At 39.9% G+C, this 14,710-nt stretch overlaps 1 protein-coding gene across 5 annotated transcripts in view; it reads right to left on the minus strand.

The window, feature by feature from the left end:
- The window catches only part of SH3KBP1 (SH3 domain containing kinase binding protein 1), a 139,078-nt gene that overhangs the window by 22,102 nt on the left and 102,266 nt on the right, over window positions 1–14,710 (minus strand). For all 5 annotated transcript variants that reach the window (XM_035116820.3, XM_035116819.3, XM_088667790.1 and 2 more), the window contains 4 exons: window positions 13,128–13,203; window positions 11,447–11,541; window positions 2,348–2,449; window positions 977–1,028 (listed from right to left, as the gene is read on the minus strand). In XM_035116820.3, coding sequence (XP_034972711.3) covers window positions 977–1,028; window positions 2,348–2,449; window positions 11,447–11,541; window positions 13,128–13,203 — 325 coding nt within the window. The remainder of the gene's footprint in view (window positions 1–976; window positions 1,029–2,347; window positions 2,450–11,446; window positions 11,542–13,127; window positions 13,204–14,710) is intronic.

The raw sequence follows: 14,710 nt of genomic DNA on the forward strand, positions 1-14,710 counted from the left end.
TGTACTGCAGAATGACTTCATCTCTCTCTCTCTCTCTCTCTCTCTCTCTCTCTCTCTCTCTCTCTCTCTCTCTCTCTCACACACACACACACACACACACACACACACACACACACAGAGAGAGAGAGAGAGAGAGAGAGAGAGAGAGAGAGAGAATTTATACTTTATACTTAGGACTCTTTCACATCTGAGTTCCCCTTGTAATTCTGTTTCCTTTAAGGAACAGTAACCAGGAAGGAACTGAAGTCACATGGCGAACGAAGCATCTGAAGGTATGGGTTTGGTCAGTGCCTAGACGGGCCACGCTTGGGCAAACAGGACAACATGTAAGATGTCCCCCACCCCCACCCCTTTAGTACATAAAACTGTGGTCAGTCACCTTCACTCCCTGCCAGTCTGCCAGTTTTGGAAATATTAAATATTGAGAGGATGCATCTCCAAAACAAATGGCTCTTACTTCAATTGTGAATACAATATGGAAGATAATCATTGTTAGTGCTTTTCTTTAACAACCACTAGATGGCAAATGCATGTTACTGCTATAGAATGGTTTTGGAGAGATTGTCTGATAATTACTCAGTCATAAAATTAAAGGCCTTCTATGTCTTTTTCAGAGCGGTAATGAACTAATAACACTTTAAAATGAATTATAATGAATTGATACATAAATATCATACTGTATTATTAAGTATACCAACCTTCCCTGCCTTCTTTAATTTGGTACAGTTACCAATTCTTCACCAAATGGGACTGGTACTTGGCTAGGCTTTCTTATCCCAAGAATGATCACTGACATGAGCAACCCTGGGATTTCAGAAGCAGTCTGCTGCTGCCAGACAGTAGCTGCAATTTAACAATTTTTAAATGGCACGGTGGATAAAGTGATACTGAAAGCTTCCACTAAGAGACAGAAAAGTGGATGCACTGTCTGTAAGGGATATTTACTGATGCTTATTTTACAGCAACAGTGCATTACCTGATCCTTGTTTGAAGGCAGGAGCTGATGGAGGTGGTGGTTTCTTAGGTCTCTAAAAGAAAAGGAAATGATAACCAGGTTGCTAAAAAGAATTTGAACCAGACAGAACATAAAATCATTCTAATAACTAAAAAAAAAGTTCGTGAAGCCTTTCAGCAACACAGCAGATAAATGCAATTTATGAACATAGTAAGAGAGGAGAAAGACATAATAATTTAGTAAAGAATAGCTGCTACTCTATGGAAATTATATGTGACTATTTGCCGTTATGCCCATATTTGCTTAGGGTACAAAGACTTTGTTAAGCAGGAAGTTACTTCTCTGCAGTTATACTTTGTTTCCTGAAACCAAAGTAGATTAATTACAGGAAAGTACTGAAAAAACAAAAAGCCTTGAGGCCCCTTAAAGTTGAACCATTTACCATAGAATTTGTGGAATGGAGATCACTTCTTCAGATATATACCTATATTGGGAAGATATATCTACCACTGTAAAGAGGACTTTTGTGATTGAAACACGTATGACACTGTGTTGCTTTAGTATTCAATGTTAATGTTTTAGGGTGCAATTTTGGATCTAATATGAACACCAAATTTTAAGTTATAATGCTCTGCGGTATATTTGTACATTAATTGGTTTTATTTGTTTGTAGTAAGCTTTACTAAAAAAATTCTGATCACCCATTAACATGGGGAATGTAGAGCACACGCTTCATTCACAAAAAGTCCAGGGTTCAATCCCTGATACCTCCATGTTGGGCTAGAGAGCTATTGCCAGTCAGTGAAGGCAATACTGAGCTAACTGGCTCAATATTCCCATTCAATTTAAGACTCTTCTGAAGGAACAACAAATCCAGCAAATTAAAGCCCAGTCACCAGCCATCTATTCACATGAATAACTGGATGGAGTCCAGTGTTGTGTAGGCAGACTTCTGCATGTGCAACAGGACTTCCCCTTCCTCTTCTCCTTATTGTATCCTCCTGTTCCCCCCAAATATGGTCTGGAGAGTTCTATCCTCTGGAGCACATTTCAGGGGTCTGCAGCAGGGAGGAGAGGAAGAAGTCATGTTATGCTAGTGGAGTCTGTTCTGCTCAAGCACAGATGTTGGATGCAACACCGCCTGATTTTGTGTAAATAGAATATGGGCTTTTAGAACAATCTTGCTGAAGCTAGTTTTTCAATTCAGCTTTTTACACCGCAAGTTGAAAAAGCTACACAATGCAATTTCAAGCTACACAAACATGCTGCCGTCCATAAACAAAAAGCATTTTAGGTGAGTTTCAGCTTTTCAATATTTTATTAACTAACATGTTCCAAACAAATGACACAGGTTTATAAAATTTTCAGTGATAAAGGGCAATGTGATCCTACCTCTTTTTCAAAGTCAGAAATAAGTAATTTAACAAAGTTATCAGGAAATACTCCTCTTCTACCGTTGAGTTCTCCTTCCCACCAGCCAGTATCAATACATTCCTAAGGCACAGAAAGAAGAAATTGATTGCATACATTGAAAATCATGTATTTTGATAAGGCAGGATTATTTCCCCCAGTGAACTGAGAGTGTAAAGTGGGATATATGCGGAATATTTTTTATGCGGCCATGGTGTGTATATTGCTAAATTTTCATCACTAACTAGTGGTGTTGGTTGTTTAAATGTGCTTACTAGTCATAGACACATTGTTAGTTCCCTGGTCAATACATTATGGAAAAAGGGGAAAGTAGCAACAGGTAGCAAATAATGAGAATGTCACATGTTTGTGGCCATTAAATATTAAGGCATTAAAGTGATTTGTACCCATGCCACCTACCCCAAACACACCTTCTGCTGTTTATCTGAATTACAGGAGTACACATTTTTTGGCAGCACCTTAGAGGGTCAGTTTAGGATGTGGTGGGGAATAAAAACTAGAGGGCGTACAAGTGAAGAAAAGGAACCCTCTGTGACAGGTGTACAGATCTGTCTGTCTTCCCCTTCTCTTCTCCCTCCTCTCATGTGAAGTGAGGCAAAAAAGATGGCAGAGTTGGAAGTGTATCATGTAGAGGAGGAGAAGCAAGACATCATTCTAAATCTACATTCTACATATCTGCATTGCTGCCTCCACATTATAAAACACAAGAGTATTTATGCTTAAATGCAGACTCCTTATGTAACACAGTAACACAATAAGCATTTCTAAAAACAAGGTGGTACGTGTCTATGTATACATGTTTGTACACGCACACACACACACACACACATGCACACACACACACACACTTATACCCCACTTTATGCCCCCATCATGGCACCAAGCAGTAGAAGTGGCAGTATTAACACCATACTAAAGCCTAGTGGCAGACTCCATTCACATAGGCTCTCATGGGCCAGGCTGGGCTGCTGCCACCATTAAAAGCACTGCTTGTGACCCCAGTGTCTAACTGGGTTAAATCTTTGCTACCACCACAGTTCACATATGGCATGCTTTCATGACTGCTCTGCATGTGTGGGCACTAAAACAGCTGGTCACTATGCAGGGAGATGAGAGAGAGGTACCAGAAGACTGCAGGTGTAGTGACTGCATGCCCATGAGTCAGATCGGAGGTATGCACAAGCTACAGGAAACCTAGAAAAAGGGAAACCAGCTTCTCCCTTTGCTGACCAGGAAAGAAATATGAGGTGCTCTTAAACCTCAAGGTTGGTTGGAAATGTTAGTTGGAAAGGGAAGGAAATGGGACTAGTCAGTGGCGAAGCCGCATGCTCCGCAACTGGGGGCGGAGAGCACGCGTGGGGTGTGTGTGCACGGCGCCTGTTGAGGGGGCCACCGCGATGGCACCCTACCGAAATAGTGGTGCCAAGGGTGGCCCGCTCCCTCTGCAACCCTGTTCCTCCACCAGTGGGACTAGTGCACCAACAGGAAGATTATTCTCCTACTCCTTCCTCTAGACTCAGTTTTAACACCCCTGAGCTGCCTGCATCCTATCTAGGAAACTGGGAGGGGACTGTCAGGCCTCATGAGAACAAGATTTGTATACACTTGCCAGTTTGAGCATATGCTCTTTATAACTTGTTCTAATGAATTTCCTCAAGTGCCAGAGAATATGCAGCTTCATTTATTTCTGAATGTTCCTGTTACATTCAGACCCTTGCATGAAAATATGTACACGTGAAACTTACACATATGCAAAAAGTAATGGCAAAAAAGAGAGAATTATTTAAGAACAGCATATGCAACTGCCTACAGCAGAATGACACTTTCTTCTGCATCACCACCATGATCATTATTTATAAAGATGCAGCCATCTGTCTGGCACTGTGCAAAGAAATAAAAACAGTTCGCTATCCCAGTGTGGCTCACGATCTGCATAAGATGAGAAACAGGTGGACAAAGCATTTAACTACAAAAGGAAGAATCTTCAGTTGATATATTACAAGTTGCCTTTGGTTTCATTTTTAGAAACACAGTGTACTGGAAGGCATTATATAATGCAACATGCATTCAATGCAATATTTGCCCCATGTCAGATATAGATCCAATGGGCATTGGATATATGCAACTGTTATGTGTGTGTGTGTGTGTGTGTGTGTGTGTGTGAGAGAGAGAGAGAGAGAGAGAGAGAGCAGTTTGCAGGATTGTGCAAATCCCTATTGTCTTTTGTGGAAAGTTTGTTGATTGTGAGATTCTAACCATTAGACCCTGGCAGAAGCGCACCCTACCCTTAAGAAGATATGCAGATGCCTTATATTCAAGAGCACTGGTCTGCATAGCTGCCAAGTTATCCCTTTTTTAAGGGAAATTCCCTTATGCTGAATAGGCTTCCTCGTGAGAAAAGGGAAAACTTGGCAGCTATGCTGGTCTGTCCAGCCTAGTGTGGATTTTTCTCAACTGACAGCAGCACTCACAGTCTCAGCTACCAAGTCTCCTTTTAACTGGAGTTGATTGTGGGACGTCTCTACATGAGAGCACGAGCTGTACCATTAAACTATGGTGCTCCATAACTCTCACACCCCTTAAGGCTTTCACATTTTCACTTACATGCAGCAAATCTATCCAGAACAAGAATATAAACATGGTTCTTTCCCCCCACAAAAATCTGCGGCTGTCTGAAAGAGCAGTGCGGGTTGTGAGAACCACCTCCCTGGCAACCTTTGCAGTGTAAAATTATTTCCCTTTGCAATCACTTTGATATGATAATTCAAAACCTCAGCTACTACTCAGATTTTATTAAGGACTTTCCGAAAGACAACATGACCCACAGAGACCTAGTGGGTGGAATGCTACAGTATTAGAAACTGAGAGGCAGAAGTATTAGAAACTGAGAGGCATGAACAGAAAAGAAAAGCAGCTACATAACATACTGCATATCGATATGACTAAGGTGCTCTTTAGACTTTATCTAAGCTGTGTAGGAGTAGCTTATCCGTGAGGGAATCCCACACAACTGGGAATGATCTGAGTTGGCCAAATGTGTTGCTTTTTTCCACCCACCCACCCCACCCACAAATCAATGGCTTCTGCAGGCCCAGGCCCAGGCATGTGTAATCAGCTCAAAAGATAAGCAGCTCTCACACAGCTGGGAGAATGTTTAAAGGGAGCCTCAACTCAAATGTATCATCAAGGATCTACAGTCCATCCTGGACAACACTTCCTTCTCACAGGCCTTGGGTGGAAGCACTATACCTGCTTACATACAGCCTCCCTTCAAGCTAAAACAGCTACTCACCAGCAACAGCAGGCCACACAAGAGAGATACAGACACAAGGGCTAGACCCAGATTCCAGTTCTTCTAGCCACGTGTCTATCCCCGCAGTACTATTACAGGATGTAATAATATCATCCACAACATTAGAGGTTCAAATTCAAATGTGATATATGCCATCATTTGCCAACAATGCCCTTCTGCCATTATACATAATGGCATAATGGAAACAGACTGGCCTCTACGTAAATAATTAATGGACCCAATTTTGATATAAGAAATAGCAGCACAGTATATCCAAAAACCAACAAAGGAACAGTTAAACTTCTCAGGACACTCTGTAGTTGACCATAAGGCAGTCATGGCGTAACCAAGAAACCTCAGAAAGAGACTGCAGCATAAAAGTCGTACATTCATCAAGAAATTCACTGCTATCACTTGTGGTCTGAATTGGCACAGTGGATTGTTGTCAAATTACCATGTGTTAACCGCCAGGATGTTTATGTTATTGACAGGGCTTACAGTTCTGTTTACAATTCCTTCCAACCCACCCTATATAATAAAAATGTAGGGATGCCATCATGCTGCAGTTCATGTGGCTACTGACAGGTGGCAAGACAAGGTACAGCATGATGACAAACTGGGCTCTCAAAGCAGCTGGGCATTTGCAGCAGCATCAGAGACTGAGGAGGAGGGAGATGCTGGTGAGCAGGCAGGTGGCCCAGGTCAGCACATATAGGTAGGTATTGCTGGCCAGCAGGTAGGCGTCCTAGGCCAGCAGGCAGTCATCCCAGGTGTGTGGGCGTCCAACTGAGACAAGTGAGCAAGAGGGCAACCCAGGCAAGTTACAGATATCTGAGGAAATAAAAGAGGGAAGGGCACTCGGGGAGTGATGGTATTGACAATCCCTGGGGGCAGGTTGTGGTTTTGATGAAGGGATTGGTGAGTGAAGTGAGCAGGAGCACAGCCCCTAGTATGTATGTCTATGTGCGTGTCTACGCACACCCTTCCAATGCAGGGCAGCACTTCATGTACTTGATGAAGCTGACTGTAGTCCATTAAAGCTTGTCATAATATATTTGTCACTTTTTAAGCTGCCACAAGTCTCTTGTTTTGTTGCCTGAGACTTGCATGGCTACCCATCTGGAAACTAAAGCATTTTTCCCCATTGCAAAAGGCTCTCATAGTTCATATTATGAACAGATTGCTGTCATTCTTTTGTGCAATGTGACAGATCAATTAGAAGCCTAACATTAAATGGATAGTCATTAATTTGCAGGAGTAAGATAACCTATTATTACCAGAGCTTTTGCACTAAAGAAGAAAGGAAGAAGGGTAAAAAAGTAACCTTCCTCTGCAAGTTAAGTTTATTTTAGCTATTCTATTTTATCAATTTGTTATATATATCAATGTGTGTGTATTTTAATAAATAAGTGCTTTAGGAAAATTGCAAGTATTTTTAAACCACATTGTTAGATACAAATTTATTTAATTTTATTGCTATGGATTAGATTAATGTCAGATTTATGTTGGCTACTGTATGTATGTATGTATGTATGTATGTATGTATGTATGTATGTACTTTGGCCACCTCATGAGAAGAGAAGACTCCCTGGAAAAGCCCCTGATGTTGGGAAAGATTGAGGGCACAAGGAGAAGGGGACGACAAGAGGACGAGATGGTTGGACAGTGTTCTCGAAGCTACCAACATGAGTCTGACCAAACTGCGGGAGGCAGTGGAAGATAGGAGTGCCTGGCGTGCTATGGTCCATGGGGTCATGAAGAGTCGGACACGACTAAATGACTAAACAACAACATGTACGTATTTCCCCCTTTTTACTGTAATCAATGGGTTACAATTCAAATACAAATCCATAATATACTACAACCACTGAGAAAACAAAGCAGCCCTGAATAGGGAAGTTTTTAATTTTTGATGCTTTACTGTGCTTAATGTTTCAATTTGTTGAAAGCTGCCCAGAGTGGCTGGGGCAACTCAGTGGATAAGTGGAACAACAACAACAACAACAACAACAACAACAACAACAACAATAATGTAAGGGTGATACATTTTGCTTATACCACCTGCTCTTGTTCCCACCCCCCACAAAAAGCCAATGGTTGAGGCTGATGTAGGCAATGGACTGGATCCTGAGGCAACTTCAGATAATGGCTACCTATACCCCCAAACACTCCATTTCAGGGCCTAACTAACACCAGTAAATGGTGGAAATAGTGCCTGTGATGGATCAACACCCAGAGAGTTCCATGCTGTGGCCATGCCTCCCACCATCAGAGCTCTTTACTGACAGAGGGGAGGCACCTCTACCTTGTTTTAACACCCTCAAGGCAACAGATCTAGGGTTATGGTTGCTCTGTAAGAGAGATTAAGAAAGCCTGGAAGATAGCTGACAGAACACTGAGATTTACTGAGAAGTAAATCTTGCTGACTTCAGTGTGGCTTACTCCCAGGAAAATGTACGTAGGACTGCAGCTTGAAATTATTTTACAATTGGACTTGGTGAGACTAAACAGAGAAAACAGATTTAAAATTAAAATAAAATAACAGATGGGCGGATGTAACTTACAACTTAAAAGTTATTAGCTTTCCTGATTTATTCCATTATATCCCCCCCCAATAAATAAATGTGCACCTGTGTCCTGAATGGAAGTGGTTGATTTGTGGAAATATACAATACAACAGCAATCTTGGTTTAATAATCATGATACATCACAAGATGAATGCCAGGAGTGTGAGAGTGTGCATATAATGTAAAATTTGAGCAGCCATTCTACCTAGTTACCTGCCTTGCTTCTCTTCGAATATGAAAATGAAGGATGTAATAGTTTGCTGTCTCATAAATGCCAGAGTCTCTGACTCTGTGCATGAACCATGTAACAAAGCCCACTTAACTGGAAAGAAAAGCATAGTGTGTACTTTGATAGAGCTCTCATTTCACATTTGTCTCTTAGGATACTTCTCCAAGTTCCTAAGTCCATGAGACTTGTGTTTAAATTTTTGGATTTAATGGCTAAACTTCAATTTTGTTTAGTTACAGTATTTGTTTTCTCTCTCCCCAATTAGATTAATTACAGTGCTTTCACTGTTAACAAATGATTGTATCTTGCCTTCAGTTCTCATTTCTAGATACTGCTTTGTTGAAGAAAAGAAAAATCAACAAAATATAAGGAAATAAATGTTGCAAAGACTAAAACCCACTGCATTTTGTTTTGTTATCTCTCTCACACACACATGGAATGTCAGTGAGTCAAATAATTCTAACCTATCATTTAATTTGATTAAATTCATATGTCAGTATATCTGAAAATCTTGATATGCATGTTACTTAATAGAAGGAACTGCAAAATAACTTACAGTTTAAAAACAATTACTTTTTGTTAGAAAGAAAGGTCATCTTTATTATTTGCTATTTCATTCCACATTATACAATAAAGCCAAGAACCAAAACAAATGAAGCACATCCGGGGGAAATGTGCTACAACTAATCAATTGAAATGTCAGCTGATTTAACTAGTTAAAAATTGTCACGCTCCCCTTGATAGCATATCATTATATGCTATATAATCTACAACAGGGGTGGCTAACCTTTGGCCCTCCCAATGTTGTCCGATTACAACTGTCATCTTCCCTGACCACTGGCTATGCTTGCTAGAGTTGATGGAAGTTGTAGCCCAACAACATCTGAAGTGCCTCAGGCCTATATTCCATATTAAATATGGTGAGCCAGTAGGAACGCAAACATGGGTTCTGCTTCCATATTCAACATGGCCGAAGGCAAAGGCAACCCATTCGAGGTTAGTTTCTAGTGGATCCTTGAACCTACTAGCACAGTTTTTACCGACTGAAGAACAAAGGAGCAGGGAGGTGAGGAAACATGAATGGGAGATATATCACTGTGACATGGGATCCCAATCATATGGAAGTGACAACCATGTCTCAGAATTTCATTATCATGTTTTTGATACAAATGTGCTGCACTGCATGTTGAAATAGGTAATAGATTTCTTCTCAATTTAGCCACCTTATTTCCTGTCATGCAACAGCTCAGTAGCCTCTAAACAAGTTTCTGAAAGATTTCATTTCATTTGATCTTATCTGATGCTCACTGACCTAGTTTTCAGTCTCTTGGAAAAAAGAAAGATGTAGTTACATGTTTTCTGTGTGTGCTCAGAAAATACTCAAAAATAGCAACTCTTGCACATAAAGTGTCAACATTGTGCTTATTAATGAGGTGAGAAAAATTCTCATATTGATTTACAGAAACTATTCTTTGAATACTTATTCCTCTGAATAATTTGCATGCCTAAATGCTTCAAAATCCAACTCCACCAATCATGAGTTAAATTATTTGGAAAGGTTTTCCTTTATTCTTGATTCAAAACATCAGCAGAAGCCATTTCTAGTTCTAAGAGCAGGCACTTATCTCCACACAACTTGCACATGATATAGAAGATTATGCCGGAATAACAGGCTTGAAGAGTGTGTCAAATGGACACTGGTGATTTCGAAGCAATATTTGAAACTGTGTCGTTCTGTTGCAATAAAGGATTACACAATCCCTCTTGGCTATTCCACCTTCCTCAGAAGTGCAGGAGGCGGCAGCCTAGGAGAAGGTATTTTCTGCCCCAGCCCCTGAATTATGGAACTCCCTTCCCATAGAAGTGTGTATGGCACCTTCATTATACAGCTTTCGGCGAATGCTGAAGACGCACCTCTTTGCCCTGACTTTTGACACTTGAGGACACACCTTATTTCTGTAATTTTGTTTAAAAGTTGTTTAAATTATTGTGTTTTAATTGTTGTAACCTGCCCTAGGACCTTGGGGTGAAGGGCAGGTAATAAATTTTAATAATAATGAAAACAATACATTTAAAAATCAAAGCAAACCTATTTCTGTGTGTTTGTGTGTTGGCATATATCAGTGATGGGGAGAATTTGTTGTAGGGCTGTAGCAAATCCCGTCTCACTGATTTGCTCAATTGGAAGGGTGAGTTTACATAGACCTTCTGCTCCCCGTTAACAGCAATTTCAGGAGGGGAGGGGTGCATATCATGGCAGCAGCTATGGCTTCCTATCCGTTTTCCTTCTCTCTCAACAGTTTAGAAGTCACCAGGGCTCTCGGCTGCCATGCTTCTCTTCCCAGAATCCCCTGGGATTGATGCTAGCATAGCCACACTCCTATTCTCAAATTTCCTTCCTAGAGTGCCTTGGGGGTTATGTTAGCAGGGACATGCTAGTGTCAACACATTTCTGGGACATTGTGGTGAGGAAGCTTGGCAGTTAAGAGCTCAGCTACTGAAGCTGCCATCAGAGCAGGCAGCTTTTAAATTAAAATCAAGTGAGAATAATATGATCGCTATTGTGGTACATGCTTCCTCCCTCTGAAAACTGTTGGGGTGTGTGTGTCAGAATTGTGATCAATACTAATTTTCTATACACTAATCAGTGTTCAAAACTCCCATTGTTCTAGGCGTGTTTTGCGACAGGGAATTTCATTAGCGCCAGCAGTTTCTGAGCTCTGGGTGCAGTACTGTGCCTAAGATTTCAGATTAAAACTGCAGAGTGGAAGGAAAGGGGGACCAGAAAACCAGACTTTTTCAAAGACACAATTAATGTTTTACCTGTGACACATAATGCTTCTGAAGAATAACCAGCCTAAAAACTTTGTCTTATGGTCACACACAAGCACTCAATTTGATTATTAAGTGTCAACTGCATTTTCATATGAAAACACATGACTTTAAAAAAAACCCAGAAAAATTACAATTACCTTATTGACAAGAGTGACAATATCGCCTTCTTTGATTGTCAGTTCATCTTCATTCTGTGCTTCATATGAAAATAAAACTTTGCAATATTCCTTTACTGAAAGAAAAACAACACCGTATTTCAATATACTGTCCTACCAAAACACCCATGTAATTTTGAAACAAACGTATTTCCCAATGTTTTTCCTAAGCAGCTGGTTTTTAAAATGTATGAAGCACTTTAGCAGATAGAGAAAAATAATGATTATTTCTGTAGAAACAGTCATTTGATGAAATTATTGTAGCCAGAACCATTCCATTAAAACACTTTAATTGGAAAGGCTGTGCTCATTTCTCATTCACACTAAGGCTGGGTGCAGCCACTTCCCACGGGGAATAACAGAGCCTTGATATGCACATAGTCAAGTGGGAGGTCACCATTAAAAATTTTAAATTAATAGTTTTTACTTCACAAACACATAACAATTCTACATAAACGTTCATATTATGCCGTTAAAAATATATATAACATTTATAGAAAAGAGAAGGCATTAGGGTTTTTTTTGATACCTACGAGTACTGCATAATTTAACCAAGTGAAGGGACCTGAGTGGATGGGAGATACTGGAGACAAGTACAGTGGTACCTCTGGTTAAGAACTTAATTTGTTCCGGAGGTCCGTTCTTAACCTGAAACTGTTCTTAACCTGAAGCACCACTTTAGCTAATGGGGCCTCCTGCTGCCACCGCGCCGCCGGAGCACGATTTCTGTTCTCATTCTGAAGCAAAGTTCTTAACCTGAGGTACTATTTCTGGGTTAGCGGAGTTTGTAACCTGAAGCGTTTGTAACCCGAGGTACCACTGTACAGACCTCCCATTCCCCATAGTGGTCAGCTGAGCATGTCAAGAATAAATAAGCAGTAAATTTTATACCCTGTGATTTCTATTTGGAAATGTGTGCACATGAATCTTACTAATGATCATTCTTATACTTCAGTTCTACTTCCTCTCTTGCTTTGATTTACCACAAGAAAGAATTGCTAATACCACTAATTCAACATTTTAAGTAACATAATTAAGCCACTGATTTCCTAAAACGTCTTTTTTTTTAAAGTGGGCAGCAGCTATTAGCAACAAACTTGTCTAAGTGGCTAAGTATGTAAAGTATGAAAAACTGACAATAATTTAGACACAGATTACAAGTCATTTTCTATCCAATGAAGCAAAGGTAAGCAAACATTTTTAATTATAGGTTTCAGCCATTTTTCATAGTGCTAGAAATACCCTATTTTTATTTCCTCTTGGAGACTTTATCATCTGCTTTTCAAACACAGAGAGTAAGAGGTGTGTGTTTATTTCCCTAAGACTGCAAAATTCCCCTGCAAAATGGATATTTTAAGAGAGGAAAAAACACAAAACAAATTGGATTTCTCTAAAAAATTATAGTGCAAATTAATCCAGTATGGTGGTAGGGATCAGGTTATAATATAAAAGAACAATGCAGGTTTTAAAATCTGTAAAGCAAAATTGTCTTCTCTCTCAGCATCTTTAGCCCAAAGCCTTGTGGCGTATTTTCTTTATTATTTTTGAAATTAGGAAATTGCTAAGAGATGAAAGTTCCCCAAATTTTTTCAGACACCTAGATGCTCTGAGCACAAAGGGAAGAGTGGTGGTGGTGGGGGGTTATCCCAGCAGCAAGACCTACCCTTTGTCCTGTTGTCCACTTCTATTTTCGCCGGCTCCTGAACTGCTGTGGCTGTGGGTATTCTTTTTCCAACTGTCTGTAAACATATAAACAACTCTTCTTTATTTTATTCTATCTCACCAAAAACTCAGCAAGGAAGTAATGAACATAATGTCACAATTCATGTAATTGCTCAATAAGTGTTTTTTTTTAAAAAAAATTAATTGAAGTTATTCCCTCAGGCCTTACCTGCCAGAATTCCTTTAAGAAATGTAATTGTTTAGTTAACTGCCCCCTTGTGACCTTATAATTACATCCCATTCTGTACCAATGACTGTACCAACCCTGTAATCATATGAAATATCAAAGCTCTGCTGATCCCATCACAAGCACTTGTACATGCTATGCAGTAATAATTGGCTATTTAAATACTTCCAATTATTCCAAAATGTTTCACTTGGGAGTAAAAAGTTGCGGATATAAGTTGTCAAATAGCTACACCCAAAAGAAACAACACCGCATACATTAATATGGAACCCAGTGATGTGAGCAGCATTTGGTCAGATGCAATAACTACCAATGAAGTTCTGGTATTCAAAGTAGCAACTTCAGTTGAGCAATTTGAGATAGGATTATTGACTTTTATATCTATAGGCAAGTGCAGTGAGCTTTGGAGCAGCTCACCTTCTTGAGAATTGACAAGACATTGACCTTTCCTGGAGAAAAACAAATACCGTATATTCCGGCATATAAGACGACCGAGCGTATAAGACGACCCCCAACTTTTCCAGTTAAAATATAGAGTTTGGGGTATACTCGCCATAGCTGCTAAGTTTTCCCTTTTCTCGCGAGGAAGCCTATTCAGCATGAGGGAATTTCCCTTAAAAAAAGGGAGAACTTGGCAGCTATGATACTCGCTGTATAAGAAATACGACCTGGCGTATAAGACGACCCCTGACTTTTGAGAACATTTTCCTGGGTTAAAAAGTCGTCTTATATGCAGGAATATACGGTAAACAGCAGAGGAACAAAATGCTATATAAACCCAAAGACCAAAACAGAGTTATTCGCTTGCAGAGGTCTACTTTCTCCCACCCCCCACTTTTTTTCTTTTACACTATCATCTAAACACACACAGCCCAGATTTTAGTTGCGGAAGAACATTTTTCAGATTTCATTAGGCAGAAGCAGAGGATCTCAAATGAGATAATCCAAAATTTATGAGGGTGTCGGGCAAATCTGTCTGATGAACTAATTTAATTAATTAGATAAAATGGTTGCATAAAAGAACGCATGGTGGCAAGGGAGCAAATTGTCTTCTGGCAGGCTGTTTGTATGAAAAGCGAAATAGTTGATTTATGCTTGAAGGGGCAAAGAGGTGATCCTGCCAATTAAATTTATTTGTTTTTATACTGATGTCATCTGCCAGCAGGGTTGCCAGATGTTTTTTTAATGTGTCTTTTGTTTGAAGTATTGGTTCTTACTCCAGATTAAGAGCCCCACTTAACAGAATGCCCCTCATTTCATCTCTGCCACATTATGTTTCTGACATCTCATAAAATACAGAGTACTATTTTTGCAACCAACTATATTGCCCTCTGATG

Source organism: Zootoca vivipara, chromosome 4, assembly GCF_965207765.1.
Source record: "Zootoca vivipara chromosome 4, rZooViv2.hap1.1, whole genome shotgun sequence".
Lineage (NCBI taxonomy): Eukaryota > Metazoa > Chordata > Lepidosauria > Squamata > Lacertidae > Zootoca > Zootoca vivipara.